The sequence below is a fragment of the Xiphophorus couchianus genome, unplaced genomic scaffold (assembly GCF_001444195.1).
Source record: "Xiphophorus couchianus unplaced genomic scaffold, X_couchianus-1.0 Scaffold1000102, whole genome shotgun sequence".
Lineage (NCBI taxonomy): Eukaryota > Metazoa > Chordata > Actinopteri > Cyprinodontiformes > Poeciliidae > Xiphophorus > Xiphophorus couchianus.
Genome location: NW_020963015.1, coordinates 348,458 through 375,045, shown reverse-complemented (window position 1 = coordinate 375,045; position 26,588 = coordinate 348,458). Strand labels below are relative to the sequence as shown.

General features: G+C 39.1%; 5 protein-coding genes across 7 annotated transcripts; all 5 read left to right on the top strand.

The window, feature by feature from the left end:
- The first annotated feature begins 571 nt into the window (after positions 1–571).
- On the top strand, positions 572–3,650 carry LOC114141429 (zinc finger protein OZF-like). Its single transcript, XM_028011981.1, has 2 exons — positions 572–2,111; positions 3,547–3,650. The coding sequence occupies exons 1-2, from the start codon at positions 615–617 to the stop codon at positions 3,616–3,618; spliced, it is 1,569 nt and encodes a 522-aa protein (XP_027867782.1). The 5' UTR covers positions 572–614; the 3' UTR covers positions 3,619–3,650.
- Positions 3,651–7,303: 3,653 nt separating this feature from the next.
- On the top strand, positions 7,304–9,767 carry LOC114141362 (zinc finger protein 2 homolog). The gene has a single exon (XM_028011863.1). It carries the CDS (start codon positions 7,317–7,319, stop codon positions 9,753–9,755), a length of 2,439 nt encoding a protein of 812 aa, XP_027867664.1. The 5' UTR covers positions 7,304–7,316; the 3' UTR covers positions 9,756–9,767.
- A 376-nt stretch (positions 9,768–10,143) lies between these two features.
- LOC114141348 (zinc finger protein OZF-like) lies at positions 10,144–13,135 on the top strand. The gene is made up of 2 exons (XM_028011805.1): positions 10,144–10,594; positions 11,312–13,135. Exon 2 carries the CDS (start codon positions 11,421–11,423, stop codon positions 12,939–12,941), a length of 1,521 nt encoding a protein of 506 aa, XP_027867606.1. The 5' UTR covers positions 10,144–10,594; positions 11,312–11,420; the 3' UTR covers positions 12,942–13,135.
- Positions 13,136–14,705: 1,570 nt separating this feature from the next.
- On the top strand, positions 14,706–19,371 carry LOC114141457 (gastrula zinc finger protein XlCGF57.1-like). Of its 3 annotated transcripts, XM_028012000.1 has the most exons (3): positions 14,723–14,834; positions 16,468–16,634; positions 16,729–19,371. In XM_028012000.1, the coding sequence occupies exon 3, from the start codon at positions 16,744–16,746 to the stop codon at positions 18,625–18,627; it is 1,884 nt and encodes a 627-aa protein (XP_027867801.1). In that variant the 5' UTR covers positions 14,723–14,834; positions 16,468–16,634; positions 16,729–16,743; the 3' UTR covers positions 18,628–19,371. The 3 variants fall into 3 exon arrangements, with proteins under 3 accessions (XP_027867800.1, XP_027867801.1, XP_027867803.1); XM_028011999.1 differs by lacking the exon at positions 16,468–16,634 and having other exon boundaries at positions 14,706–14,834; XM_028012002.1 differs by lacking the exons at positions 14,723–14,834; positions 16,468–16,634 and adding an exon at positions 14,841–15,069.
- Positions 19,372–21,020: 1,649 nt separating this feature from the next.
- LOC114141456 (gastrula zinc finger protein XlCGF57.1-like) lies at positions 21,021–25,747 on the top strand. The gene is made up of 2 exons (XM_028011998.1): positions 21,021–21,381; positions 23,045–25,747. The coding sequence occupies exon 2, from the start codon at positions 23,060–23,062 to the stop codon at positions 25,001–25,003; it is 1,944 nt and encodes a 647-aa protein (XP_027867799.1). The 5' UTR covers positions 21,021–21,381; positions 23,045–23,059; the 3' UTR covers positions 25,004–25,747.
- The last annotated feature ends 841 nt before the right edge of the window (positions 25,748–26,588 follow it).

Below are 26,588 nucleotides of genomic sequence, written 5' to 3'. Positions count from 1 at the left end.
CCACAACTCATGTTCTAACTCCATGAACTGTTGTCTCCTGCAGAATTATCTGATTAACCAATTAATTGCCACCCCACTCCTTAACATTCACAGTAAAGTGAGTAAAGAGAACAAACTAAAGTGAGAGGCCAGACTAGCTGCTCCTCCTCTGCAGAAAGAGAAAAATGACTGGAATATAGAAAACTTCTCTCCAAAATATATGAACTAACAAAATAATTCAAATTTCCAGGTAAAACACTTTATCAAACTTACAAATCTAGTAATACTCAACTAAACTACAAAGTAAAAATGAAAAGCTGAAAGCTTATGAAGTACCAAAAAGTAAACATTTAATATTGTAATTATTGTTTTATTAACTGTGCTGAGGAAAAACAACAGAAGTTGAGCTAACTTCCAGTGAGCAAATGCTCTTTTGGAGCTTTTGCTATTTCATTGGGGCTTTTCTGTTTGGGTCAATCAAGATGAAGAGGATGATGAAGGAGAAAGTTGTAATAGGCTGAGCGAAAAATTTTAATTTCTTTGCTAACAAAGTGATGATTTCTACATCCTCATCTTCTCTGTTGCTTGTGTAAAATCATTTTGTTTTGTTCTACCTTCAGATCCCAAACTGCATCATGTCTGTTAACATTTGGATGGTTTCTGGTGATCAGTTCCTTATTCAACCAGTAAGCAACTCCACTCATGACCACAACTTACCAAATGATCTAGAGATGAAAAAGGAACACGAGGAACCAGATCTACTGCAGATTACAGAGATGAAGGAGGAACCAGAATGTCAACGGATCAAAAAGGAACATGTTGAGTTTGACAACTTTAATAACATAAAGTCTGAAGTCAAGCAGGAGGCCGACACCTTTATGGTATGTGCTGGTTATGATGACACATTCCAGAGCAAACCTGAGCTGCAGATGATGGAAATAAAGGAGGAAACAAAACCTGAACAGATTAAAGAAGAACTGGAGGAGCTAGAAACTGTTCAGGTTAAACAGGAGGAGGAGGAGGAACTCTACAGTAATCAGGATGTAGATCAACTTTTAGTGAATCAAGAGGCCAGTAGAGAGATTCTTATTTATGATGAAGAAGATCACAGCCAACCAGACTCAGACCAGGTTCACTCTTCAAACTCCCCTGATGCTGAAGACCAAACTCAGGGAGGAAGGTCTTTATCTCCAACATCAGAGGGAGAAGAAGAGCTGAGTACTGAGAAAGAACATCAGAAAATCCAAAAGGTGCCTTCTTGTAAAATATGTGGAAAACGTTTCATTCAGCAGAGGTACTTGGCTGATCACATGATTATTCACACGGGTGCAAAACCGTTCCAGTGTGGGACTTGTGGAAAGCGTTTCACCAGGAAAACTACCTTGAATTTTCACATGAGAATCCACACCGGTGAGAAGCCATATACCTGTGAAGTCTGCAGTAAGTCATTCAACTACAGCAGTGGTTTGGTTCGTCACGTGAGAATCCACACGGGCGAGAGGCCATTTTTGTGTCAGACCTGTGGGAAAAGTTTCGCCGATGGAGGTAGCCTAAGCACTCACATCAAAGTTCATCAGGTAGAGAAACCATTTCCATGTAGATCTTGTGACAAATCTTTCAGAAACAGCCGAGATCTGGTTCGTCACTCCAGACTCCACACAGGCGAGAAACCTTTCTCGTGTGGATTTTGCGGAAAGAGCTATCCAAGTAGAGGCAGCCTGAAAACACACTCCTATGACCACATGCATCAGAAGCCGTTTGTGTGTGAGCTGTGTGCTAAAACTTTCACAAACAGGACTAACTTGGTCCGCCACAGGAGGACTCACACAGGCGAGAAGCCGTTTTCCTGTACAGCATGTGGTAAATTTTTTAGTGACAAGAGCACTCTAATTAGACATGCGAGAAGTCACACAGGCAAGAAGCCATTTTCCTGTAATTTTTGTGAAGTGACTTTTATGGACAACAGTCAACTGACCCGTCACTTGAGGACCCACACAGGAGAGAAACCATTTTCATGTGTGACCTGTGGGAAGAAATTCTCCAAACTGTATGGTCTGACTTTGCACATCCGGACTCATACAGGCGAAAAGCCGTATCCCTGTCAACAGTGTGGTAAATTATTCACTGCCAGATATAAACTGACTGCACATATATGTAGAAATAAACCTTAAAAAGATGTTAAAGTTTGTAGAACATTATTTATTTAACCTGAAGAAGGAATGTGACCCATAACTATTATGATTTATCTACTCTTTTCTTTTTTACCTGTAAACACACCATTTCACACCCATATGCTTAAACCACAGCAGAAAAATATTTTGTTGCCCTCATGGATTTTAATGAATTGTGGAGATGAATAGCAAAAATGCTCAAATTCATCCCTCTGTTGTTGGTATGCATAAATATGGGCCCATTCAGTTCATTATTTGATAGAATATGGTTTTTAAAAATGTGTTTATCTCCTGTCCAGTAGGAGGCGGCATTGCACCTGTAATCTGGTTGGACTAGAAGCTTATTGGAGGAAAAGGGAAAGAAATTTAAAGATAGGATGGCTGGAGTATTTAAAGTTTATGATACAGATTTTAGTCCAACATTACTGAGGCCTTTAAAACTTACATTGATGTTGATGTACATAAACCATTATCAGTTTTTAAGAAGAGAAAAAAAGACAAATATTAGCCAATAGTTTTATAATCATTAGAAATCAGTGATTATATGCAGATTTATACTGATGGTTCAAAACACCAAAACACAGAAGTGAGTGATTTCAGAGTTACATTTTAAGATTATTAAAAAACAACATTAAATCGATTTAAGTACATATGCAGAATAATTACTTACAATATTTTTGGATTGAGCATAGAATACGAAAAGTAATTATTTGCAGTGATTCACAGGCAGCATTTGTGAAGATTCAAACAGGAAGTACAAATAATTATTGGTTGGTTGGCGATTTAGAAAGTAAATATTGGTATGCAGATAAAGTTATTCAAATCTGAGAATAAATGCATAGTTTGGTGGGAAAGTAAGAAGTTATGAGAAAAGCGAGGTAAAAGTGAGGCATGCAAATAGAGTGGAAAAAAGTATTGATGTTAAAAAAATACAGGGATAAGAGATTATAAGTCAAAAAACTTTTTAAAACTTTTTTTTGAATGGTACTCGTTTTAATATGGGAAACAATTTTATAGTTAATAAAGAAACTATATGTTTTTATTAGTTGTAGGAAGAATGTGAATCAAAGCGTAACCTTGGAGATTAGTAGGGAAGTGAGGTCTGAAATTGTGGTTGTTCGATTAAATCAAATTGATGAGAAACTGGATTTACAAAGAATATAGTGACAAGAAAATGATGTTTACATGTATGATCCGAGAGATGGCGGTAGTGCAACTATTTGGATGCAAACTGCCGTAAAACTAAGGAAGAAGCAATCAGGTGTTAAAAGAAGAAGAAAAAATATCAAGGTTTGTTTCGTTCTGCTCTTCGATTAAACCGTTTTTCACATCTTGTCTCATTGTGAGCTCTCATAGTAATTACTGTAGACTTTAACACTGATGTTCGTCTGTTTTTAAAGCTCCAACACTGAGAGCCCAGTTAGCCGCCGAGCTACCTGAGAAGCTAACTCAGAGAAGAAGCAGCTAGTTTCTATTTAAGACAAAAGCACAAAAAAAAAACTTCACAAAGTGATTATTGGACATGTCTGGACGTTGTGCGGCTTCTAGCTCTTCTTCTGAGGAATAGAAATCCGGTAAGAAACATCTTATGACGAACAACAAATGCTTGATAGCTGCTACTTTGACTGCTAGATGCACGTCAAAACGGTCGCCATATTGGGTGGGGAAATGGCATACATTAATTGGCAGAGGCAGATGGCTATTTAAGACACCTTTATCAAACCAGGAAGTGAACGTTGAACTTAAAGAAACACAAATATGATAAAAAATCTGATCTGATTTCATAAGACATTTATTAAGTAGTTACATTAAACTAGAAATACTTTTTATTGGTTGAATGTTGGTTGTGGCTTCTTTGAAATATCTGCAAAATGTGAATTATGCAGAACTTTGAGATCATTGAGCAATGAAGAACTGAGTCTTCAGAAGACAACAACCAGTTCTGCTTTGCTTCTATTCAGAAGAGGATTTTGCCGTACAAAGACAAGAATCAAACCAAATCAAATCTTATGTTGAGCCACTAAAAACTGTCTAGTCTGTAACAAATGCTCGTTGTTGCCGTTAACAAGGGTGGTTATTGAAATTATGCAGTTGCAAGGGTTAGGACCCTTCAAGTTGGTGAGAGAACTCTCGTCCATTGTGATCGTGGCCGTCTACATACCACCGAGGGCTAATGCTAAGCTAGCATTAGAGGAGCTGTACTGCCTGATCAGCGTGCAGATGAACTCCAACCCGGAGGCGGCCGTGATTGTGGCGGGGGACTTTAATCACGTGGAACTGAAGGCTGTGTTTCCCAAATTCCACAAATCCATAAACTTTCCCACCAGAGACAATAACATTTTGGACCAGGTCTACTGCAATATCCCCGGAGCCTACAAGGCTGTAGCAGCTCCACATCTGGGCATGTCTGACCACATCTCAGTGGAGCTGATTCCTGTCTACAAGCCTCTGGCCTGCAGAACTAAGCCGACCACCAGAATAGTTCAGGTCTGGACTGAGGAGGCCTCCTCTGCACTTCAGGACTGCTTTGAGCATACAGACTGGAGTGTGTTCAGGGACGGCGCAGACTTGGAGGAATACTCATCGTCCGTTCTGTCCTATGTTCAGTTCTGCACCGACGCTGTCCTCCCTGTTAAGACCATAAAAGTGTTTCCAAACCAGAAACCATGGCTGGACAGCACAGTACGGGCCCTGCTGAAAGCCCGGGATGCTGCCTACAGGTCTGGAGACGGGTTGGCTTATAGCAGGGCCCGGTCGGAACTGAAAAAAGGTATTAAGCAGGCCAAGCTCCAGTACAAACAGCAGATTGAGGAACATTTCATCAACAACAACCCCCGAAGCATGTGGAGAGGCATCAGAACCATGACGGACTACAAACACAGCACTCAGCTGACCAGCCGCGACCCCACCCTGCCTGACACCTTAAACAGTTTCTTTGCCCGCTTTGACACGGCGGGCAGCAGAGAAGCTGTACATCTACCCCAACTGGAAGAGCAGCACCAGCCCCTCGTCTTACAGAAGCATCAGGTGACGTCCACCCTGAAGAGGATCAACACCCACAAAGCTCCAGGACCGGACAAGGTGTCAGGCCAGACGCTGAAAACCTGCGCCGACCAGCTGGCAGGAGTGTTTCTGGACATTTTCAATCTGTCCCTGCAGCTCGCCATGGTTCCTGAGTGTCTCAAGTCTTCCACCATCATCCCTGTACCGAAGAAGAGGTCCATCACCAGCCTGAACGATTACCGGCCCGTCGCTCTGACCCCGGTGATCATGAAGTGCTTTGAGAGGATTTTTCTGAGGTACATCAGAGACTTCATCCCCACAAACCTGGACAGCCTTCAGTTCGCCTACAGAGCGAACCGGTCAACAGAGGATGCTGTCTCCATCACTCTGCACACAGCCCTGACCCATCTGCAGCATCCCAACACCTACGTCAGGATGCTATTTGTAGACTTCAGCTCAGCATTTAATACCGTCATCCCAGACAAGCTGGTGCTGAAGCTACTCGAGGTGGGGCTGCCCGCTTCACTGTGCCACTGGATCAGAGACTTCCTCACCAACAGGCCTCAGGTGGTGAGAATAAGTGGCTCAACATCGTCCCCACTGGTCCTCAACACAGGCACGCCGCAGGGCTGTGTGCTCAGCCCAGCTCTCTTCACCCTGTTTACACACGACTGCGTGGCCATCCACCCTACCAACACAGTCGTGAAGTACGCGGACGACACAACAGTAGTGGGTCTCATTTCAGACAACAACGAGACCCACTACAGAGAGGAGATTCTGCAGCTCACTCAGTGGTGTTCAGCCAACAACTTGGTGCTGAACACAGAGAAGACCAAGGAGGTCATTGTGGACCACAGAAGGTCCAGGAAGACGGATCACACTCCCCTTCTCATAGATGGAGAAGTGGTGGAACGTGTGGACAACATCAAGTTCCTGGGCCTCCACATCACTTCTGACCTCTCCTGGAACACAAACACCTCCCACCTGGTGAAGAAAGCACAACAAAGGCTCTTCTTCCTCAGGAAACTGAGACTGGCTGGACTTTCCTCACGGCTGCTCGTGAACTTTTACAGGGCGATGATCGAGAGCATCCTCTGCCTCAACATGACTGTGTGGTATGGTAGCTGCACAGCATTGGAGAGGAAACAACTGACACGGGTGGTGAGAACAGCACAAGGCATTGTGGGATGCCCCCTCCCAGACCTGGACTCCATTTACACAGACCGGGTCAAGAAGAGAGCTGGATCCATAGCCATGGATTCCAGCCACCCGGGCCACAGACTGTTTGTGCCGCTGCCATCAGGCAAGCGGTACAGGAATATACGGACTACAACAAATAGACTGAGAAACAGTTTCTTCCCCACAGCCGTCAGAGCCATTACTCCCTGCCGCCCCCCCCTCCCACACATATCATAACCTCGCAGTCACACATACATATCCCCCACCCCCACACAGCCACACTGTTCTGCACTTTGCACTGTCACATTATCTGTACTTTGCCATAATTGGACCTGCTGCTACTTCTTTGGTGTGGTTGAGTGCCTTTAGTTAATTTAGTTGTATATATTGTTATTATTATTATTGTGTGTTTGCTTATTTATACTGTATATATTTGACCTTTTGCACGGGAGCTGCAATGGAAATTTCGTTGAATTCTGTTCAATGACAATAAATGCTATCTATCTATCTATCTATCTACTCAGCTGATTGTTTCATTAACTGAAAAAGGTCATAACTCTTGGAATGAAGGTAGTTAAAGGATAGATGAGTCTCTCGACACCAGCTTGAATAGATTATCTCCCCTAAACCTATCTAAGAGTAAGACTCGAGGGTTCTAGAGATTTTCTGGACCCGTTAGACGGAGAGCTGGTCAGTAGTCAGTCCATGGGAGTTGTGAGGTTTAGGGCGGGGCTGGCTATTGCGCAATAACAATTCAAAATATTGTGATATGTTGAAGAAAGGCCAAAATGCTGAAGCTGCTGTTTTTAAGCAGTCTCATAAATATCCTGGCCACTCGTGGCTATGTGTTTCCATAATATCATTATGTCAAGAGGGAGACAGTTTCTGTCTTCTGAATCTGTCAAAGTCTTGATTCTGCTTTGGTCTTTCCAGATAATCATGTGATTATGCATTTTGTCAATCTTTCAGGTCTCCAGCAGCATCATGTCTGATCAGTTCCTAATCCAACCAGAAAGAAATACCATTTATGACCACAACTTACCAAACGATGTCAAGATGAAAGAGGAACCAGATCCACAGCAGATTACAGAGATTAAGGAGGAACCAGAATATCAACCGATCAAAGAACAACAAGTTGAGCTCAACGTCTCTCATGACAAGAAATCTGTAATGAAGCAGGAATCTGACACCTTCATGGTGGCTGCTGGTTGGGATGAAATATGCCAGAGAACACCTGAACCGCAGAAAATGACGGTGACAAAGGAGGAACCAGAACAGATTAAAGAGGAACTGCAGGAAGCAGAACAGATTAAAGAGGAACTGCAGGAACCAGAACCAGAACAGATTAAAGAGGAACAGCAGGAACCAGAACCAGAACAGATTAAAGAGGAACTGCAGGAACCAGAACAGATTAAAGAAGAACTGCAGGAACCAGAACAGATTAAAGAAGAACAGCAGGAACCAGAACAGATTAAAGAAGAACTGCAGGAACCAGAACAGATTAAAGAGGAACTGCAGGAACCAGAACAGATTAAAGAAGAACTGCAGGAACCAGAACAGATTAAAGAGGAACTGCAGGAACCAGAACAGATTAAAGAAGAACTGCAGGAAGCAGAACAGATTAAAGAGGAACTGCAGGAACCAGAACAGATTAAAGAGGAACTGCAGGAAGCAGAACAGATTAAAGAGGAACTGCAGGAACCAGAACCAGAACAGATTAAAGAGGAACAGCAGGAACCAGAACCAGAACAGATTAAAGAGGAACTGCAGGAACCAGAACAGATTAAAGAAGAACTGCAGGAACCAGAACAGATTAAAGAAGAACAGCAGGAACCAGAACAGATTAAAGAAGAACTGCAGGAACCAGAACAGATTAAAGAGGAACTGCAGGAACCAGAACAGATTAAAGAGGAACTGCAGGAACCAGAACAGATTAAAGAGGAACTGCAGGAACCAGAACAGATTAAAGAAGAACTGCAGGAACCAGAACAGATTAAAGAGGAACTGCAGGAACCAGAACAGATTAAAGAAGAACTGCAGGAACCAGAACAGATTAAAGAAGAACTGCAGGAACCAGAACAGATTAAAGAAGAACTGCAGGAACCAGAACAGATTAAAGAGGAACTGCAGGAACTCTACATTAATCAGGAGGAAGATCAGCTTGTAGTGAAGCAGGATTCCTTCAGTGAAACTCCTTTGTATGAGAACGAAGCTGAAGACCAACATGAGGACAGATGCAATGATGGCGACCAGGTATTGGATGGAAATCGAGAGTTGATGATGAATCAGAGCGACAGTGTTGACTGTTCTAAACTCAAAAAGTCCCAGAAAAAAACATGTTCTTGTAAAATTTGTGGGAAATATTTCATCAGGAAAGGTTCCCTGAATTTTCACATGAGAATCCACACCGATGAGAAGCTGCATAGCTGTGAAGTCTGCAGTAAGTCTTTCATCCATAGCAGCCATTTGGTTCGTCACATGAGGATCCATACAGGCGAGAGACCGTTCTCATGCAATATCTGTGGAAAAAGTTACATCGATAGAAGTAGCTTAAACGCACACATCAGAACTTACGTGGGAGAGACTTGTGGATTGTACAATAAATCTTCCACCAAGAATCAAGATCTGGTTTGTCACATTAGACACCACAAAGCCAGGAAGCCGTTCTCGTGTCCCATCTGCGGAAAAAGCTACACAACCAGAAGCAGCCTAAAAACACACAGCCTAGTCCACGGAGGCCAGAAGCCGTTTTCGTGTGGACTGTGTGATAAATCTTTTACAAACAAAGGAGATATGGTTATTCACATCAGAGTCCATACAGGTGAGCGGCCGTTCCCTTGTGCATCGTGCAATAAATCTTTTATAAGCAATAGAGATCTGGTTCGTCATGTCAAACTCCACAAAGCTGAGAGACCGTTTCTGTGCACCACCTGTGGAAAATCCTACACCGACAATCGCAACCTTAAATCACACAGCAGAGTTCACCTGCAGGAGAAGCCATATCCCTGTGACCTGTGTGCCAAATCATTCGTAAACAGGACCGACTTAGTCCGTCACCGGAGGACTCACACAGGCGAAAAACCATTTTCGTGTGAATTGTGTGGGAAATTATTTACTAACAAATACACTATGTTAAAACATGCAACAGCTCACACAGACAAGACGTCTGAGGCGCTGTTTCCTTGTAGTCTTTGTGATGCGTCTTTTACTGACAGCATTCAGCTGGATGATCACCTGAGGAGCCACACAGGTGAGCAGGTCTTTTCATGCGTCACCTGTGGGAAGAAGTTCTCCAAACCATACAGTCTGACGATGCACATCCGGACTCATACAGGCGAAAAGTCGTATTCCTGTCAACTATGCTGTAAATTATTCACTGCCAGATATAAACTGACTGCACATGTATGTGAAAATAAAACTTAGAAAGATTATAAAGTTTGTGAAACATTATTTTTTTGACCCACAGATGGAATCCAACCCATAACTACATTAACTATTACCTATTTTATCATTTACAAGACATTTCATACCATTCTGTTTAAACCAGGACAATTCAGTTTTTTGGTCAATTGTGCAGATCAATGGAAATAAAATGCTGTGGTCCAATCATCTATTGTTGATGTGCATGAACATGAACTCGGCTCAAACATCCCCTTTTTATTTGTGTTTTGCCTCACGGCTCACTTTTGGGATCAAAGATTTAGGATTAATTTGTTTTCCAGTGTGCACAGGAAGTATGTGAATGATATCTACTGTGGAAGACTGGAAGTAGGTAAGGAGTGACGTGACGGATGGGAAAACGTGACGCTGCGTGAGTGTGCATGTACTGTATGTTAAGAGAATATAGTGAAAAGAATTATGCATATAATCCGACAGATGGCAGTAACGCAGGCTTTTGTGTGCAAGCCGCCGCTTCAAACTAAGGAAGAAGTAATCCGGTTAGCAACCTCAAGAACCAAAATATCAACTCTGGTTTCGTTCTGCTCTCCATTTAAACCTCTCGTCACAACTTGTCTCTTTGTCTGAAGAATATTTGAAGTGTACCGTTAACACCGACGTGTGTCTATTTTAGCAGCTCTAACACCCTGAGAGACACCAGTTAGCTCTGAGGCTAACTGGTCGGAGTTAGCCCGGAGGCTAACTGGCTTTTTCTTCTCAAAAAAGAAGCAAATAAAAAAGATCCACACGGAGATTTTTGGACAGTTGGACTGGACTCTGTGGCCTTCAGCTCCTCTTACAGGGAATAAAAGTAAGACTAAACGGTAAGAGACGAACTGAGACGAGACTTACTGACTGCTAGGCTTGAACACGTCAGCGCGTCCGCCATATTTAGAGGGGAAACAATCAGTCCAATTCAAAGTAATATACGACTTATAGTTACTAAGTGTTTTTTGTAGCTTGACCTCTACAGTTTACTGGGTTCACAGGTCATTCAGAGTGGATATTAAGATGTTTTCTTTTTTGTAAATAAAAGAAGAAAATATGTCTAAACAAAAAATGTAAACACTATTGATTCTTTCAATTTGTAAGTAAAAAGCATGTATTTTTTGTACTGATTTAATTACTTGAGGTCCCATTAAAGCCAATATAACTTAACAACAGCAACCCAAATGGCCTACCAGTAATCTTAACACTTTGCATTTTACTGTCCCTGTTTTCCTCTCAGGCAACTTGGATCCTTTTTGTAACAGAATAACTTTTATAACTTGCCTTGGAATTTGGTATTTCGAGCTTAAATATTTTTCATTTATTAAATTATTTATATTAAACATATGCTGTTTGTTTGAGTTCTTTCAACTATTTGTGTTATGAATAGAAGATGTGTTTGACAGGAGAAACATGAGCTGAAACCTTCTAATAGCTGAAGTCTTTCAGGTGTTCTTTTTATTCATTTAGTTATCAAATGTAAATGAAGCAAGTCATATGTGTATTTTGTCAAAATCTTTGACATTAAAATGTTTCGTTTGTTTTGCCTCTAGATCTCCAGAAGCATCATGTCTAAATATTTGAGAGGTTGGTGGTGATCAGTTATTTATTAAACCAGAAAGCAACTCCATTTATGGTCACAACTTACAAAATGATATAGAGATGGAAGAGGAACACAAGCAACCAAATGTACAGCAGATTAAAGAGGAGCCGGAACTTCAACCGATCAAAGAAGAACAAGTTGAGTTTAATGTCTGTCAAGACGTGAAACTGGAGGCCAACACCTTTATGGTGGCTGCTGCTTATGATAAAATATTCCAAACTAAACCAGAGCTGCAGCAGATGACGGATATTAAAGAGGATCCAAAATCGGCACAGACTAAAGAACTGCAGGAACCAGAACCTGAACAGATTAAAGAAGAACCAGAACCTGAACAGATTAAAGAAGAACTGCAGGAACATGAATCTATACGGATTAAAAGAGAACAGGAAGAACTCTACAGTGATCAGGATGAAGATCAGCTTGCAGTGAACCAGGATTTCTCCAGAGAAAATCCTCTCTATGAGGAAACATACCAAAGTGAATCAGACCCACACCAAAACCAGACCCACTCTTCAAACTCCCCTGAAACTGAAAACCAACACCAGGACAGATGCAATGATGGCCACCAGATATTGGATGGAAATCCACAGCTGACAATGAATCAGAGTGATGGTGTTGACTGTTCTAAAGCGAAAAAGCTAAATATTCATTCGCATTCTTGTAAAATATGTGGAAAATATTTCACAAAGAAATGTACCTTAAAAGTTCACATGAGAATCCACACTGGTGAGAAGCTGCATGCCTGTAAAGTCTGCTGCACGTCTTTCAGATGCACCAGTCATTTGGTTCGTCACATGGGAACCCATACAGGCGAGAGACCGTTCTCATGCACGACCTGTGGAAAAAGCTACATTGATAGAGGTAGCTTAAACGCACACATGAAAGATCATCTGGAAAAGAAACCGTTCACTTGTAGTGTGTGTGATAAATCTTTTGTCAGGATGCAATATCTGACTTGCCACCTCAGAGTCCACACAGAGGAGAAACCGTTCTCGTGTGAATCCTGTGACAAATCCTTCAGACACAGTCAATCTCTGGCTCGTCACGCCACATGCCACATAAACGAGAAGCCGTTCCCGTGTCCCACCTGCGGAAAATGCTTCCCTCACTTACGCAGCCTTGCGTCACACAGCAGAGTTCACCTGACTGACAAGCTGTATCCATGTGAACTGTGTGCTAAATCATCCCTGGACAAAAAGGACTTGGAGCGCCACAAGTGGTCTCACACAGGAAAGAAACCTTTTTCGTGTGAAGCATGTGGTAAATTATTTAGTGACAAGAACATCATGGTGAAACACATGGCAAATCACACGAACAAGAAGCCTGAGAAGCAGTTTCCTAGTTATGTTTGTGATGCGTCTTTTACTGACAGCATTCAGCTGGACGAACACCTGAGGAGCCACACAGGTGAGCAGGGATTCTCATGTGTCACCTGTGGAGAGAAGTTCTCCAAACCGTACAGTCTGACGATGCACATCCGGACTCATACAGGAGAAAAGTCGTATTTCTGTGAAATGTGCGGTAAATTATTCACTGCCAGATATAAACTGACTGCACATGTATGTGAAAATAAACCTTAGGAAAATGTTAAAGTTTGTAAAGCATCATTTATTTGACCCACAGTGGGAATGTGACCCATAGCCACTATGATTTACCTACTTTTTTTTAAACAAACATTTAAAAATGTGTTTAAATTAGGGCAATTCAGTTTTTTGTTGTACTTTTAGATTTTCATGGTAAATAGTAATAAATTGCAATAAAATGCCCAAGTCCATTTGTTGTTTATGTCCATGAATATTGACTCATTCAGGTCAAATATAACATGTCTTAATTTATGGAGTCCCTCAAGGCTCATTTTTGAGACTCTCTTTGTTTGCATTTCATATTCAAATTTCAATATGAGCAAATATCAATTTATTGCTCAGTATAAATTCTGCATATTTATATTGCATTGCCTTAAATATGTTAAACAAGTGGATGTTATTAAAACTTTTCAAATTAAATGAAGCTAAAGGGAAATTATAATTTTGATATTAACAGTGTTTCAGGCTGTTGATCCTCTTATTGTAAGAAAATTTACATTTTCTGATTTTTATCTTGTTTTGTTTTCAGCCCAGGACATTCTGGTAAATTAGATTTTAATCTCAAAGGCTTTTTTTCTTCCTGGTTAAATAAAGATTTTAATATAAAAAACACAAGAAGAAATACCTGCAAATACTTGAAGTTTTATTTTAGGTTTACTGCTTTGAATTAATCTAACAAAAGGAGGAAATAAATGCTGAGTTGACCTCCAAATGGCTTAACAGAAAGAAATTTACATTAGAACAAAAATGCTTGTGAACAAAGTCTCTGTTTTAAATCAACTGCATTTTTGGTTCAAGTATTTTTTTCATTCAGGGCATTTAATGGAATAAAAATAAACTTGTGAACGAACAGAGATTAAATTGATAGCATATATTTTGTTTTTTGAGAATTGAGAATTACTCTTTAAAAGTTGTTAAAGCATTGATTAATATCTACTAATATACTGTATATTGTAAATTTAACTGAAATGTTAAAAATAATAATTAGGACTGGGTTGTCAGGAGCTACTATTATTTTTTCCCAACTTAAAGCTTTGTGGGTCCAGAGCATGAAAACAAGAGTGGGAAGGTCTATGGATAATGTTAGCCATGCTAACTCAGTATAAGATAGCATTAACGGCTACGTCTTGTTATCACTTTCAGTGGCAACATGTTAAAATTTCCTGTATAATGACCTTTTCACTTTTAACACTAAATTAGATAAGGGATCTGAGAAGTACAGTACTCTAAAAATTGATAGTCCGAGTGGACAATTTAAATATTTTAGCTTAATTTAAGATCATCTTTCTTATGGTGATTGACGTTTATTAGGATCAACTTTAATCACCATAAGTACTATTTATAAGTTATTAGACATCTGAATTAGATTTTTTGTGTAGTTGGGCAATTGGAGCAGAGCCACAGTTATATAATTTATATTTTTCTTTTACTTTTTATTTTTCTGTATAATTTATGTCTGTATTGTTTACTTTTTTTTGTTTTTTTAAAACAGCTTAACCTGTCCACAGGATCCAGTTTCCATTTTGTTGCTTGAAAGAAGAACATAATTTAATACGTTGGAGATAAAATGTTGAAGGAATTTAGAAAAAATAGACAAACATTTAATTAAATAAATTCATAATTCATAAAATAAAATTATTCCAAGTTTAATTGGGTTGTTTAGGAAAACAAAATTCATTAAAAAATATGACAATCGATATTGAAGGTGTAAAATAACAACGCATTTTGAGCCGTACTCCAGACCAGTAGGTGCCGGTGATACACGGCTTAAGTTTCTTGGTAACCGTCAAAACAAGAGAAGAAGAAAAATACTACAGGAGAAGAAGAACGCTGCTTCGTCCTGCTCTTCGTTTAAACCGTTCTTCACATCTTGGCTCGTCGTGAAATCTGGTAATATTGTCAGTTTTACTTTAATAGCGATGTTTGTCTGTTTTAGCAGCTTCAGCGCCCAGAGCGAGACCAGTTAGCCTCCTAGCTATCTGAGAAGCTAAAGCTCATGACGAGAAGACGCCAGTTTCGTGCTGGAGAAACGAACGTAAAGTTTTCACAGAGGAGATTATTGGACATTAGTTGGACGCTGTGTGGCTATTGGCTCTTCTTCTAAAGAATAAAACAGGGCTAGCTGGTAAGAGAAGCGTCTTTTCACTAAATTAGACAACAAATACCTGCTAGCTGCTGCTTTGACTCCTAGCTTCTAAAACATGTGAGCGTGTCCGCCATATTAGGAGGGGAAACAAAGGCGAGTTAACCGTTAAACAGAGCGGAGGTGTTGTGATTTTAATCCAACTCACACAGGGATTTACGGCTCATTAAACGAAATTATGTATCGTACGAGTTGGGACGAAGCTAAAGTTGGTTTCAGATTCCAGCTTCCGATTCGGGAAATACTAATTTTTCACTACCTTCCGCATCTTTAACCAACTCTAGTTTAAAAACTACAAACCTGGACTGGATTATTCTGCTCTAATAGCAGAATATTTGGAACCATGTTTGGAATTTGTGAAACTTTTTTCTGATTTGTGAAACTTCACTTCACTTAACAGATCGTTGCAGAAGATCTTTCCTTCAAGCAGCCATCACCATCTACAATAACTCTTTGAAGAATTAATGAGTTACACCAACATTTAATTTCCCATTGGGGTTAATAGAGTGGCTTTGAATTATAATTTAATTTTGAATTTGAAAAAAAGAACTGCATTGAACAAGTGTGAATAGTAATCTAAACTTCAGTTAAGTTTCACAAATCATGTAAAGGTTTCACAAATCTCAAACATGGTTCTAAATATTCTGCTATTAGAGCAGAATAATCCAGTCCAGGTTTGAAGGTGTTGTAGTTTTGGAATTGGAGCAGTTATACTATGACAGAGATCCAAAAAAGTGGTGAAATCAACCTTTATTGATTTCACCACAAAGCAGAAAAACTTTTTCTGCAGTTTCACAAATCAGAAAAAGGTTTCATAAATCCCAAACATGGTTCTAAATATTCTGCTATTAGAGCAGAATAATCCAGTCCAGGTTTGTAGTTTTTAAACTAGAGTTGATTAAAGATGCAGAAGGTAGTGAAAAATTAGGTGGAATCGCCCTTTAGTCATTTCCCTAATCAGAAGCTGGAATCGGAAACCAATTTCAGCTTCGTGGAGTTAGGCCTCTACAGTCTACCAGCTCTTCAGCGTTTTATGACTCCAATGTAGGATTATCTGGAGGAGGTCTACAGCAGTGGATACAAGTAAACACAAAGGAATGTCTATTAACAAAAATAATATTGACTCCTCCAATTTGTAAACACATTTTTTGTATTGATTTAATTCTCCCATTTAAGTTTTACCCCAGAAACTACTTCTAGCAATCTTAATTATTTTATAGTCCTTATTTTTGCGGCAGATTAAATATCTCTTCAAAAGCATTTTTTATGCGCATAAAATTACTCTTTAAAAGTTCATCAGGTTACACTTTAAATCTTTCAAAACCACTTTCTTCATCCAACAAAATAGGAAGGAACTGTTGGTGCGTGAGTCTTTGTCAGGCTGAAGACGACTGTCCAGCTTCAGGACGTAGACGTTGAGTTTGGCAGTGATGCCTTCAGTTCAGTGGATGCAAGACGATCCATCCTGACCAGTTCGTTTGATTAAATGGATGCCCAGCATGGGTGGCATATTATTATGGACTGGAACCTACTAACACCTGAAATCAGTTTGTTTTGTTTGCTTGTTTGTTTTTATAAGGAAAACAATGCATATAAATACATTTTGTCAAAATTATTAAATTTGTTTTGTTCTACCTTCAGGTCCCAAACAGCATCATGTCTGTTAATATTTGGGTGGTTGCTGGTGATCAGTTCCTCATTCTACCAGAAAGCAACTCCATTCATGACCACAACTTACCAAATGATCTAGAGATGAAAGAGGAACCAGAGCCACAGCAGATTACAGAGATTAAGGAGGAACCAGAATGTCAACGGATCAAAGAAGAACAAGTTGAGCTCAACGTCTCTCATGAAGAGAAATCTGTAATGAAGCAGGAAGCTGACACCTTCATGGTGGCTGCTGGTTGTGATGAAATATTTCAAAATAAAAATGAACAGATGATGGAGACAAAGGAGGAACCAGAACCTCCAGAGATTAAAGAGGAACAAGAACCTGTTCAGATTAAACAAGAGGAGGAGGAACTCTACAGTCATCAGAATGAAGGTCAACTTTTAGTGAAGCAGGATTCCTCCAGTGAAACTCCCATTTATGAGGAAAAATATCTCAGTGAATCAGACCCAAACCAGGACCAGATCCACCCTTCAAACTCCTGTAGAGCTGAAAACCAACCAAAGGACCGATGCAATGATGGACTAGATGGAGATGAAGAGCTGACAGTCAATCAGAGCAACATTGTTGACCGTTCAAAAATGAAAAAGCTCCAGAAAAACATGTGTTCTTGTAAAATATGTGGAAAACGTTTCATCAGAAAAACTGCCTTGAAAATTCACATGAGAAACCACACTAATGAGAAGCCGCATACCTGTAAAGTGTGCAGTAAGCCGTTCAGCTATAGCAGTGGTTTGGTTCGGCACATGAGAACCCATACAGGTGAGAGACCGTTCTCATGCAAGACCTGTGGAAAAAGTTACATCAACAGATGTAGCTTAAGCGCACACATCAAAGCTCACCTTGGAGTGAAGCCATTCCCATGTGGATTGTGTGATAAATCTTTCACCAAGAGGCAAAATCTGGTTTATCACATCAGACTCCACACAGGGGAGAAACCATTCCCGTGTTCAACCTGCGGAAAAAGCTACGTAAGCAGAAAAAGTTTAAAAAAACACAGCGAAACACACATCACAGTTCATACAGACGAGAAGCTGTTCTCGTGTGGATCGTGCAATAAGACCTTCAGAAACAAACGAGGTCTGGATCGTCACAGCAAACTCCACACAGGCAAGAGGCCGTTCTCATGTTCCACCTGTGGAAAAAGCTACGCCAGTAGAGATGGCTTAAGAGCGCACTTCAAGGTTCACCTCCCTGAAAAGCCGTATCCGTGTGACCTGTGTGATAAAGCTTTCACGGTCAAGATCAACTTCGACCGCCACAGGAGGACTCACACAGGCGAGAAGCCGTTTTCATGTGAAGTTTGTGGTAATGTTTTTATTGATAAGTTGGCTGTGGTTAAACACATGAGAAGTCACACAGGCGAGAAGCCTTTTCAGTGTGATCTGTGTCCTAGATCTTTTCATACCAAATTTCATTTAGGCTGCCATAGAAGGACCCACACCGGCGAGAAACCCTATGCGTGTGACCTGTGCGGTAAATTATTCATAAGCAGAGCTAACGTGGCCCAACACATGAGGACCCACAAAGGCAACAAGCAGTTTACATGCAAAAAGTGTGGAGAATCTTTTAGTGACAGGAGCAGTATAGCCAAACACCTGAGGAGTCACACAGACGAGAAGCAGTTTGCCTGCAATGTTTGTGATGCGTCTTTTACCTCCAGCATTCAGCTGGACAATCACCTGAGGAGCCACACAGGTGAGCAGGGATTCTCATGCGTCACCTGTGGAGAGACGTTCTCCAAACCATACAGTCTGACGATGCACATCCGGACTCATACAGGAGAAAAGTCATATTCCTGTGAAATGTGCGGTAAATTATTCACTGCCAGATATAAACTGACTGCACATGTATGTGAAAATAAACCTTAGAAAAGATGTTAAAGTTTGTAAAACATCATTTATTTGACCCACAGTGGGAATGTGACCCGTTGCTGTTCTACTTGACCTACTTTTTTTTGTTTGTTTTGTTTTACCTGTAAACCGTTTTATACCAAAGCAAACCGGGCAATTCAGTTTTTTGTTTCCAAAAAAAAAATATCCAAATCCATCCATCTACAGATCCTGGCCATGAATTTTGGCCCATTCAGCTCAAAGCAACGAAGACGAGCTGGACTTTGGTGCTCAAGGTCTATAAATCTATGGAGTCCCTGAAGGCTCAATTTTGAGACCACTGTGGTTTGCATTGTTCATGCTGCCAGTTTGTTTCACAGTATAAATGTTCCTTTTGCTGCTTTGCTAATGTTTTGCAGATTTATTTGCCTTTAAAGGCAGAGATGGACTCATTTCAGCTGTTGTCACATTGCCTTAAACGTGGAGGTTCTTAAATATTTTGAAATTAAATGAAATCTAAACAGAAATGTTTATTTCTTATTGAAGATTTTTACAGTGCTTCAGGCTGTTTGTCAAACTATTTTTAATTATCTTGTTTTGCTGCTGAATGGCCCAGAAGACTGATGAAAATGAGATTTTTAATCATACTGAGTTTTTCACCTCCTGTCTAAAACTCCTAAACATTGAAAGAAATACCTGCACATACTTGAAGTTTTTTATGTATTCTGCTTTGTATTAATTCAATTAAAGGAGGAAATAAATTTCTCGGTGTCTTATGTGAAATGTTTTTTGTTTGTTTTTTTTACAGTTTGGGTTCAAAGTGTCAAATACTTTTGGAGCATGAAATTAAATAATTTGAAATTGGAAAAGAACAGATGTGGAAAATGAAACAAAACGAAGAAGAAGAAAACAGACAAAAAGGATATTATATAAGTATTTCATGTATTTTTCATGCAGCTGCTCACAAGAGGATTGTTTATCTGATTAACACCTGGAGGAAACGCAGTGAAATATTATTTCACAAGAATTAAAAAGCTTGTGAGAGTTTTTTGGTTCAAGCGTGTTCTTCATGCTTCAGGGACGTTAGTGGAACAATAACATAAATTCAGGAAAGTGCAGATATTAATTTGCTGCCACCTGCTCTGTTTTTTTTAGATCAAGAGAAAAATAATGGAAGTTATTTTTTTAGAACTTGTTACAACTGATGATTTACTATACCAACATTTTCTCAGGTTTGGATTGTTTTAGTAAATTAAACCCCTTTTTTTAAATGGTCAGACAGACAGTGTTTAAAATGAATTATCTTATTTTCTCCCACTTAATACCATAAATCAGCACAAGGTCTAGAATATGAAGACGAGTGGGTAGGTTCGCCTGATGAAGAGGATCTGTGATTTTGTTCTGATTTTTTTCAGTAAGCAGATTGTAAGAGGAAATGCATAAACCAAGTTTATGGTTTTATTAGGTAGGAACCTGGGTTGATGTTCAGATTTACTCAAGTCTGATTAATATTACAAGTAAGACATGAAAACGTAGAGATAAAGTTTAAAAAAATTAGGAACAAACTGTTATAAAACAGCATCAAATTTAAGTCCATATATGATGGAGTAGCAGCTTTGTGTAGACCATCATCAACCGACAGTCAACACCAGGGTTGGGTAGTAACTAGTGACATTTATTCAACTAAATTTAGTTGAGTAACTTCTTTAAGAAAGTGTACTTTTAAAAGTATTGTACTTTTACTTGAGTGATTTTATTGTGAAATATTTCTACTCTTACTTGAGTAAAATTTTCTACCTGCTGAATAAAGAACAAACTTGAACAAAAATTGACCAGACACAGACCTGCAGCTGATACGTTGTTTCAACAAACTGATTTGGAGAAAATTTTCTTTTGCCTGATTTCGTTATATTTTAGTTACTTTTATGAATTATTGTAATTTTCGTCCTTAAAATACCAAAATTTCCACTTAACTTTATATTTTGGTCCGTCTGATGTACATTTTTTATATTAAATTATTGATAATTTTATCAGTTACTCAGAACTTGAGTTTACATTTTATCAAATACTTTTAACTTTTTCTTGATATGTTTTAGAGCAGTCAAAATGAGAAAAACAGGGCAAATAATCATAACCGAGTTTTGTTTAAAACTGGGGAAAAATCTGACAGAATTTTTTTGTATTTGTTTTCAAGAAGAGAGTTAAATACTCAGTTACAAGTTACATCTGGACATACAAGACATTTTGGATAAACTCTCTGTTTCTGAATCACATAGAGAATATAGATTTTGTGAGTTTTTAATTATATTTATTTTATTGGTTAGTTTATAAATCTGTGTAATGTGTTTAGCATCCCGACCCACACCCAATTCCAGTAGGTGGCGATAATGCTCACCAAAACGTTGCTCAATGAACCGCCGTTAAACAGAAGAAGAGCTCGGTAGGCATAGGCAACCGCCACAACCAAAAGCAGAAGAAGGAATTTGAACGTTGGTTTCGTTCTGCTCTTCGGTTAAATCTTTATAATCTCCACATTTTGTCTCATTGTGAGCTCCGATAATATTCACATTCTTACTTTGATGCCGATGTTTGTCTGTTTAAGGAGGTCAAACATCCTGAGTGAGACCAGTTAGCCTCCGGTATTCATGAGAAGCTAACTGTCAGGAAAACTAACCAGTTTCTAGTTGGAGAGAATCGCAAAAAAAAAAAACTTCACACGAAGATTTTTGGACTCTTACTGGATGCGGCGCGGCCGCCGGATCTTCTTCTGGGGACTAAAAGCAACACTATCCGGTAAGAGAACCGTCTTTTGACCAACTAAGGCAACAAATGATTGCTAGCTTCTGCGTTGACTGCTAGGTGCTATAACACGTCAGCGTGTCCGCCATATTGGGAGAGGAAAGAGCGACAAGTTGATCAGTACAGGGAGCGGAAGTGCTGGTTTTAAGCTCCTTTCAGGGCAATTTATGGCTCATATTGAACAAAGTTACGTGTCCTACTAGTTAGGCTATACAATTTTTGATTTTTGTGAAATAAGTAAACTAAATTAAGTCAAGGTTATTTTTTTATAGCAACAAGGCAGTTCAAAATTTCTTTCATCATAAAAACATCAAACATATATAAAACATATATAACAAAAAACAAACACCCAGTAACACATCTGACTTCCTATTTGTAAACCCTAAAAACATTTGTAAAACTGATTTCATTCCATTTAATTTCCACTGTCTCATATTGTTCCAGTTTATGATCTACAACAACATTTAATTTCCCTTTGGGATCAATAAAGTATTTTTGAATTTGAATTTAATTTGAATTTAGCAATTATTATTTTCTGGTAAATTGCATTAAAAATATTGTTTCATAGCCACATATTCACAGTTTTATCCACAGTATAAAAGACTAGGATACAAAAGGAAATGCATTCAATAAAACAACACATATAAACGTGATTCTCCAAGCAGTCAAAATTAATCAAAATTAATCAAAATTAGCATTAATGTTTGGCTTATGACATTATTAATGTTATGATTAATAATTTATTATTAACTTTTGAATAAATTGCGAGTTTCTTTAGTTGAATAAGGACACCATTCCACTCTCCCAGGAATCATAAGTGAAACTTGTCAGCCTGTCATGAAGGAATGAAGTTATGCTACAACATTAAACTTAGAGACATTATTAATTTGAATGGCCAATATGCTTTAACATGCAGGTTCTTTTATAAATAAGAAACATGGTAACGTTGCAGATATTTTGACGTTACCTCGTCAGTCATGTTTCAGTCCGTTTCTCGTCCAGATGTGGCAGAACTGAGTCAAATTTTAACGGCTTCATGGAGCCCCAAGTTGGCAAGCTAACCTCAGTGTTAGCATAGCACTTCTGGCAGCAGAACTGCCATCAGGCTTTTATTGTGAAAGGGTGACTGATTATTTTCTGTCACACAATAATAGAAAAGAATCTAAAAACCCACATCTTAATAAATTAAAAAATAAATGATGCTTCCAAAAATTGTCAAAATATTCACAGATGACAAAGTGCTTCTGCTAAAGGCTTGAATTTTAACAAGCTTGTGGGAGAATTTCATGGAGAAACAAAAGTTTTTGACCTTTTCTTTGCATTTTTTTCCATACAGACGATTTAACCAAAATTAAAAAATTTCTCAAAATTCACTATTTTGCAGTAGAATTAGTAAAATATGACTAAATGTGCTTTTCCTTCATGCTGCATTTTTCATAATGTTCTGTTGAAGTCAAAGTGAAGAAAAAAACATTATAGGGTAGAAAACGTGAACAGGAGGAACATGACTGTTATAGAAACCTGAATTGGAACCTCCTAATATCTAAACATCTTCAGGTGTTTTTATGCTTTTTAAAAAATTTATTCAAATCAATTCATGTAAATATATTTTGTCAAAACCTTTAATACTAAAGTGTTTAATTTGTTGTTCCTTCAGGTTCCAAACAGCATCATGTCTGTTAACGTTTGGGTGGTTGCTGGTGATCGGTTACTCATTCAACGAGAAAGCAACTCAGTTCGTGACCGCAACTTACCGACCAATCTGGAGATGAAAGAGGAACACAGAGATCCAGATCTAAACCAGATGAAGGAGGCGCCACAATATCAACCCATCAAAGAAGAACAAGTTGAGCTCGACATCTTTCATGACCAGAAGTCTGTAGTGAAGCCAGATGCTGACACCTTTAGGGTGTCTGCTGGTTCTGATGAAATATTCCAGCGTAAACCTGAACTGCAGCAGATCACAGGGATGAAGGAGGAACCAGAACCGGAACAAATTAAAGATGAACTGGAGGAACCAGAACCTGAACAGATTAAAGAAGAACTGGAGGAACTAGAAACTGTACAAATTAAACAAGAAGAGGAGGAACTCTACAGTGATCAGGATGAAGATCAACTTGTAGCAAAGCAGGATTCCTTCAGAGAAACTCCTATGCATGAGGAAAAATACCACAGTGAACCGGATCCAAACCAGGACCAGATCCACCCTTCCAACTCCCCTGGAGCTGAAAACCAACCAAAGGACGGATACAATGGAAAAGACCTGGTATTAGATGTAGAAGAAGAGCTAACAAAGAATCAGAATGAAAGTGTTGAACACTCTAAAGTGAAAAAACTAAAGAAAAACATGCGTTCCTGTAAAATATGTGGAAAACATTTAATCAGGAAAACTCTCCTGAAAATTCACATGAGAATCCACACCGGTGAGAAACCGCATACCTGTCAGGTCTGCAGTAAGTCGTTCAGCTTTAGCAGTCATTTGGTTCGTCACATGAGAAATCACACGGGCGAAAGACCGTTCTCGTGTCAGACTTGTGGGAAAAGCTACATCAACAGAAGTAGCTTAAACGCACACATCAAAGACCATCTGGGAGAGAATTCATTCCCATGTGGATTGTGCAATAAATCTTTCACCAAGAGTCAAAATCTGGTTTGTCACATGAGACTCCACACAGGCGAGAAACCATTCTCGTGTCCAATCTGCGGAAAAAGCTACGTGAGCAAAAGCAGCCTGAAAAAACACAGCATAACACACAACATGGTCGACACAGGCGAGAAGCTGTTCTCGTGTGGTTTGTGTGATAAGTCTTTCAAAAACAAACGAGGTCTGGTTCGTCACGTCAAACTCCACTCAAACAAGAGGCCATTCTTGTGTCCCACCTGCGGAAAAAGCTACACAAGTAAAGGCGCTTTAAAAGAACACTCTAGAGTTCACCTCCCTGAAAAGCCATATCCGTGTGACCTCTGTGATAAAACCTTCGCAGCCAAGATTAACTTTGACCGCCACAGGAGGACTCACACAGGCGAGAAGCCGTTTTCATGTGAAGTTTGTGGGGATTTTTTTATTGACAAGTTGGCTGTGGTTAAACATATGAGAAGTCACACAGGGGAGAAACCGTTTCCATGTGACCTGTGTCCTAGATCTTTTCATACCAAATTTCATTTAGGCTGCCATAGAAGGACCCACACCGGCGAGAAACCCTATGCGTGTGACCTGTGCGGTAAATTATTCATAAGCAGAGCTAACGTGGCCCAACACATGAGGACCCACAAAGGCAACAAGCAGTTTACATGCAAAAAGTGTGGAGAATCTTTTAGTGACAGGAGCAGTATAGCCAAACACCTGAGGAGTCACACAGACGAGAAGCAGTTTGCCTGCAATGTTTGTGATGCGTCTTTTACCTCCAGCATTCAGCTGGACAATCACCTGAGGAGCCACACAGGTGAGCAGGGATTCTCATGCGTCACCTGTGGAGAGACGTTCTCCAAACCATACAGTCTGACGATGCACATCCGGACTCATACAGGAGAAAAGTCATATTCCTGTGAAATGTGCGGTAAATTATTCACTGCCAGATATAAACTGACTGCACATGTATGTGAAAATAAACCTTAGAAAAGATGTTAAAGTTTGTAAAACATCATTTATTTGACCCACAGTGGGAATGTGACCCGTTGCTGTTCTACTTGACCTACTTTTTTTTGTTTGTTTTGTTTTACCTGTAAACCGTTTTATACCAAAGCAAACCGGGCAATTCAGTTTTTTGTTTCCAAAAAAAAAATATCCAAATCCATCCATCTACAGATCCTGGCCATGAATTTTGGCCCATTCAGCTCAAAGCAACGAAGACGAGCTGGACTTTGGTGCTCAAGGTCTATAAATCTATGGAGTCCCTGAAGGCTCAATTTTGAGACCACTGTGGTTTGCATTGTTCATGCTGCCAGTTTGTTTCACAGTATAAATGTTCCTTTTGCTGCTTTGCTAATGTTTTGCAGATTTATTTGCCTTTAAAGGCAGAGATGGACTCATTTCAGCTGTTGTCACATTGCCTTAAACGTGGAGGTTCTTAAATATTTTGAAATTAAATGAAATCTAAACAGAAATGTTTATTTCTTATTGAAGATTTTTACAGTGCTTCAGGCTGTTTGTCAAACTATTTTTAATTATCTTGTTTTGCTGCTGAATGGCCCAGAAGACTGATGAAAATGAGATTTTTAATCATACTGAGTTTTTCACCTCCTGTCTAAAACTCCTAAACATTGAAAGAAATACCTGCACATACTTGAAGTTTTTTATGTATTCTGCTTTGTATTAATTCAATTAAAGGAGGAAATAAATTTCTCGGTGTCTTATGTGAAATGTTTTTTGTTTGTTTTTTTTACAGTTTGGGTTCAAAGTGTCAAATACTTTTGGAGCATGAAATTAAATAATTTGAAATTGGAAAAGAACAGATGTGGAAAATGAAACAAAACGAAGAAGAAGAAAACAGACAAAAAGGATATTATATAAGTATTTCATGTATTTTTCATGCAGCTGCTCACAAGAGGATTGTTTATCTGATTAACACCTGGAGGAAACGCAGTGAAATATTATTTCACAAGAATTAAAAAGCTTGTGAGAGTTTTTTGGTTCAAGCGTGTTCTTCATGCTTCAGGGACGTTAGTGGAACAATAACATAAATTCAGGAAAGTGCAGATATTAATTTGCTGCCACCTGCTCTGTTTTTTTTAGATCAAGAGAAAAATAATGGAAGTTATTTTTTTAGAACTTGTTACAACTGATGATTTACTATACCAACATTTTCTCAGGTTTGGATTGTTTTAGTAAATTAAACCCCTTTTTTTAAATGGTCAGACAGACAGTGTTTAAAATGAATTATCTTATTTTCTCCCACTTAATACCATAAATCAGCACAAGGTCTAGAATATGAAGACGAGTGGGTAGGTTCGCCTGATGAAGAGGATCTGTGATTTTGTTCTGATTTTTTTCAGTAAGCAGATTGTAAGAGGAAATGCATAAACCAAGTTTATGGTTTTATTAGGTAGGAACCTGGGTTGATGTTCAGATTTACTCAAGTCTGATTAATATTACAAGTAAGACATGAAAACGTAGAGATAAAGTTTAAAAAAATTAGGAACAAACTGTTATAAAACAGCATCAAATTTAAGTCCATATATGATGGAGTAGCAGCTTTGTGTAG

Coding starts and splice junctions, on each gene's coding strand:
- LOC114141429 (XM_028011981.1), top strand. CDS start 615: ATGTCTGTTAACATTTGGATGGTTTCTGGTGATCAGTTCCTTATTCAA. Junction 2,112..3,546: donor GTAAATTATTCACTGCCAGA/TATAAACTGACT, acceptor TCGTCTGTTTTT/AAAGCTCCAACACTGAGAGC.
- LOC114141362 (XM_028011863.1), top strand. CDS start 7,317: ATGTCTGATCAGTTCCTAATCCAACCAGAAAGAAATACCATTTATGAC.
- LOC114141348 (XM_028011805.1), top strand. CDS start 11,421: ATGGAAGAGGAACACAAGCAACCAAATGTACAGCAGATTAAAGAGGAG.
- LOC114141457 (XM_028011999.1), top strand. CDS start 16,744: ATGTCTGTTAATATTTGGGTGGTTGCTGGTGATCAGTTCCTCATTCTA.
- LOC114141456 (XM_028011998.1), top strand. CDS start 23,060: ATGTCTGTTAACGTTTGGGTGGTTGCTGGTGATCGGTTACTCATTCAA.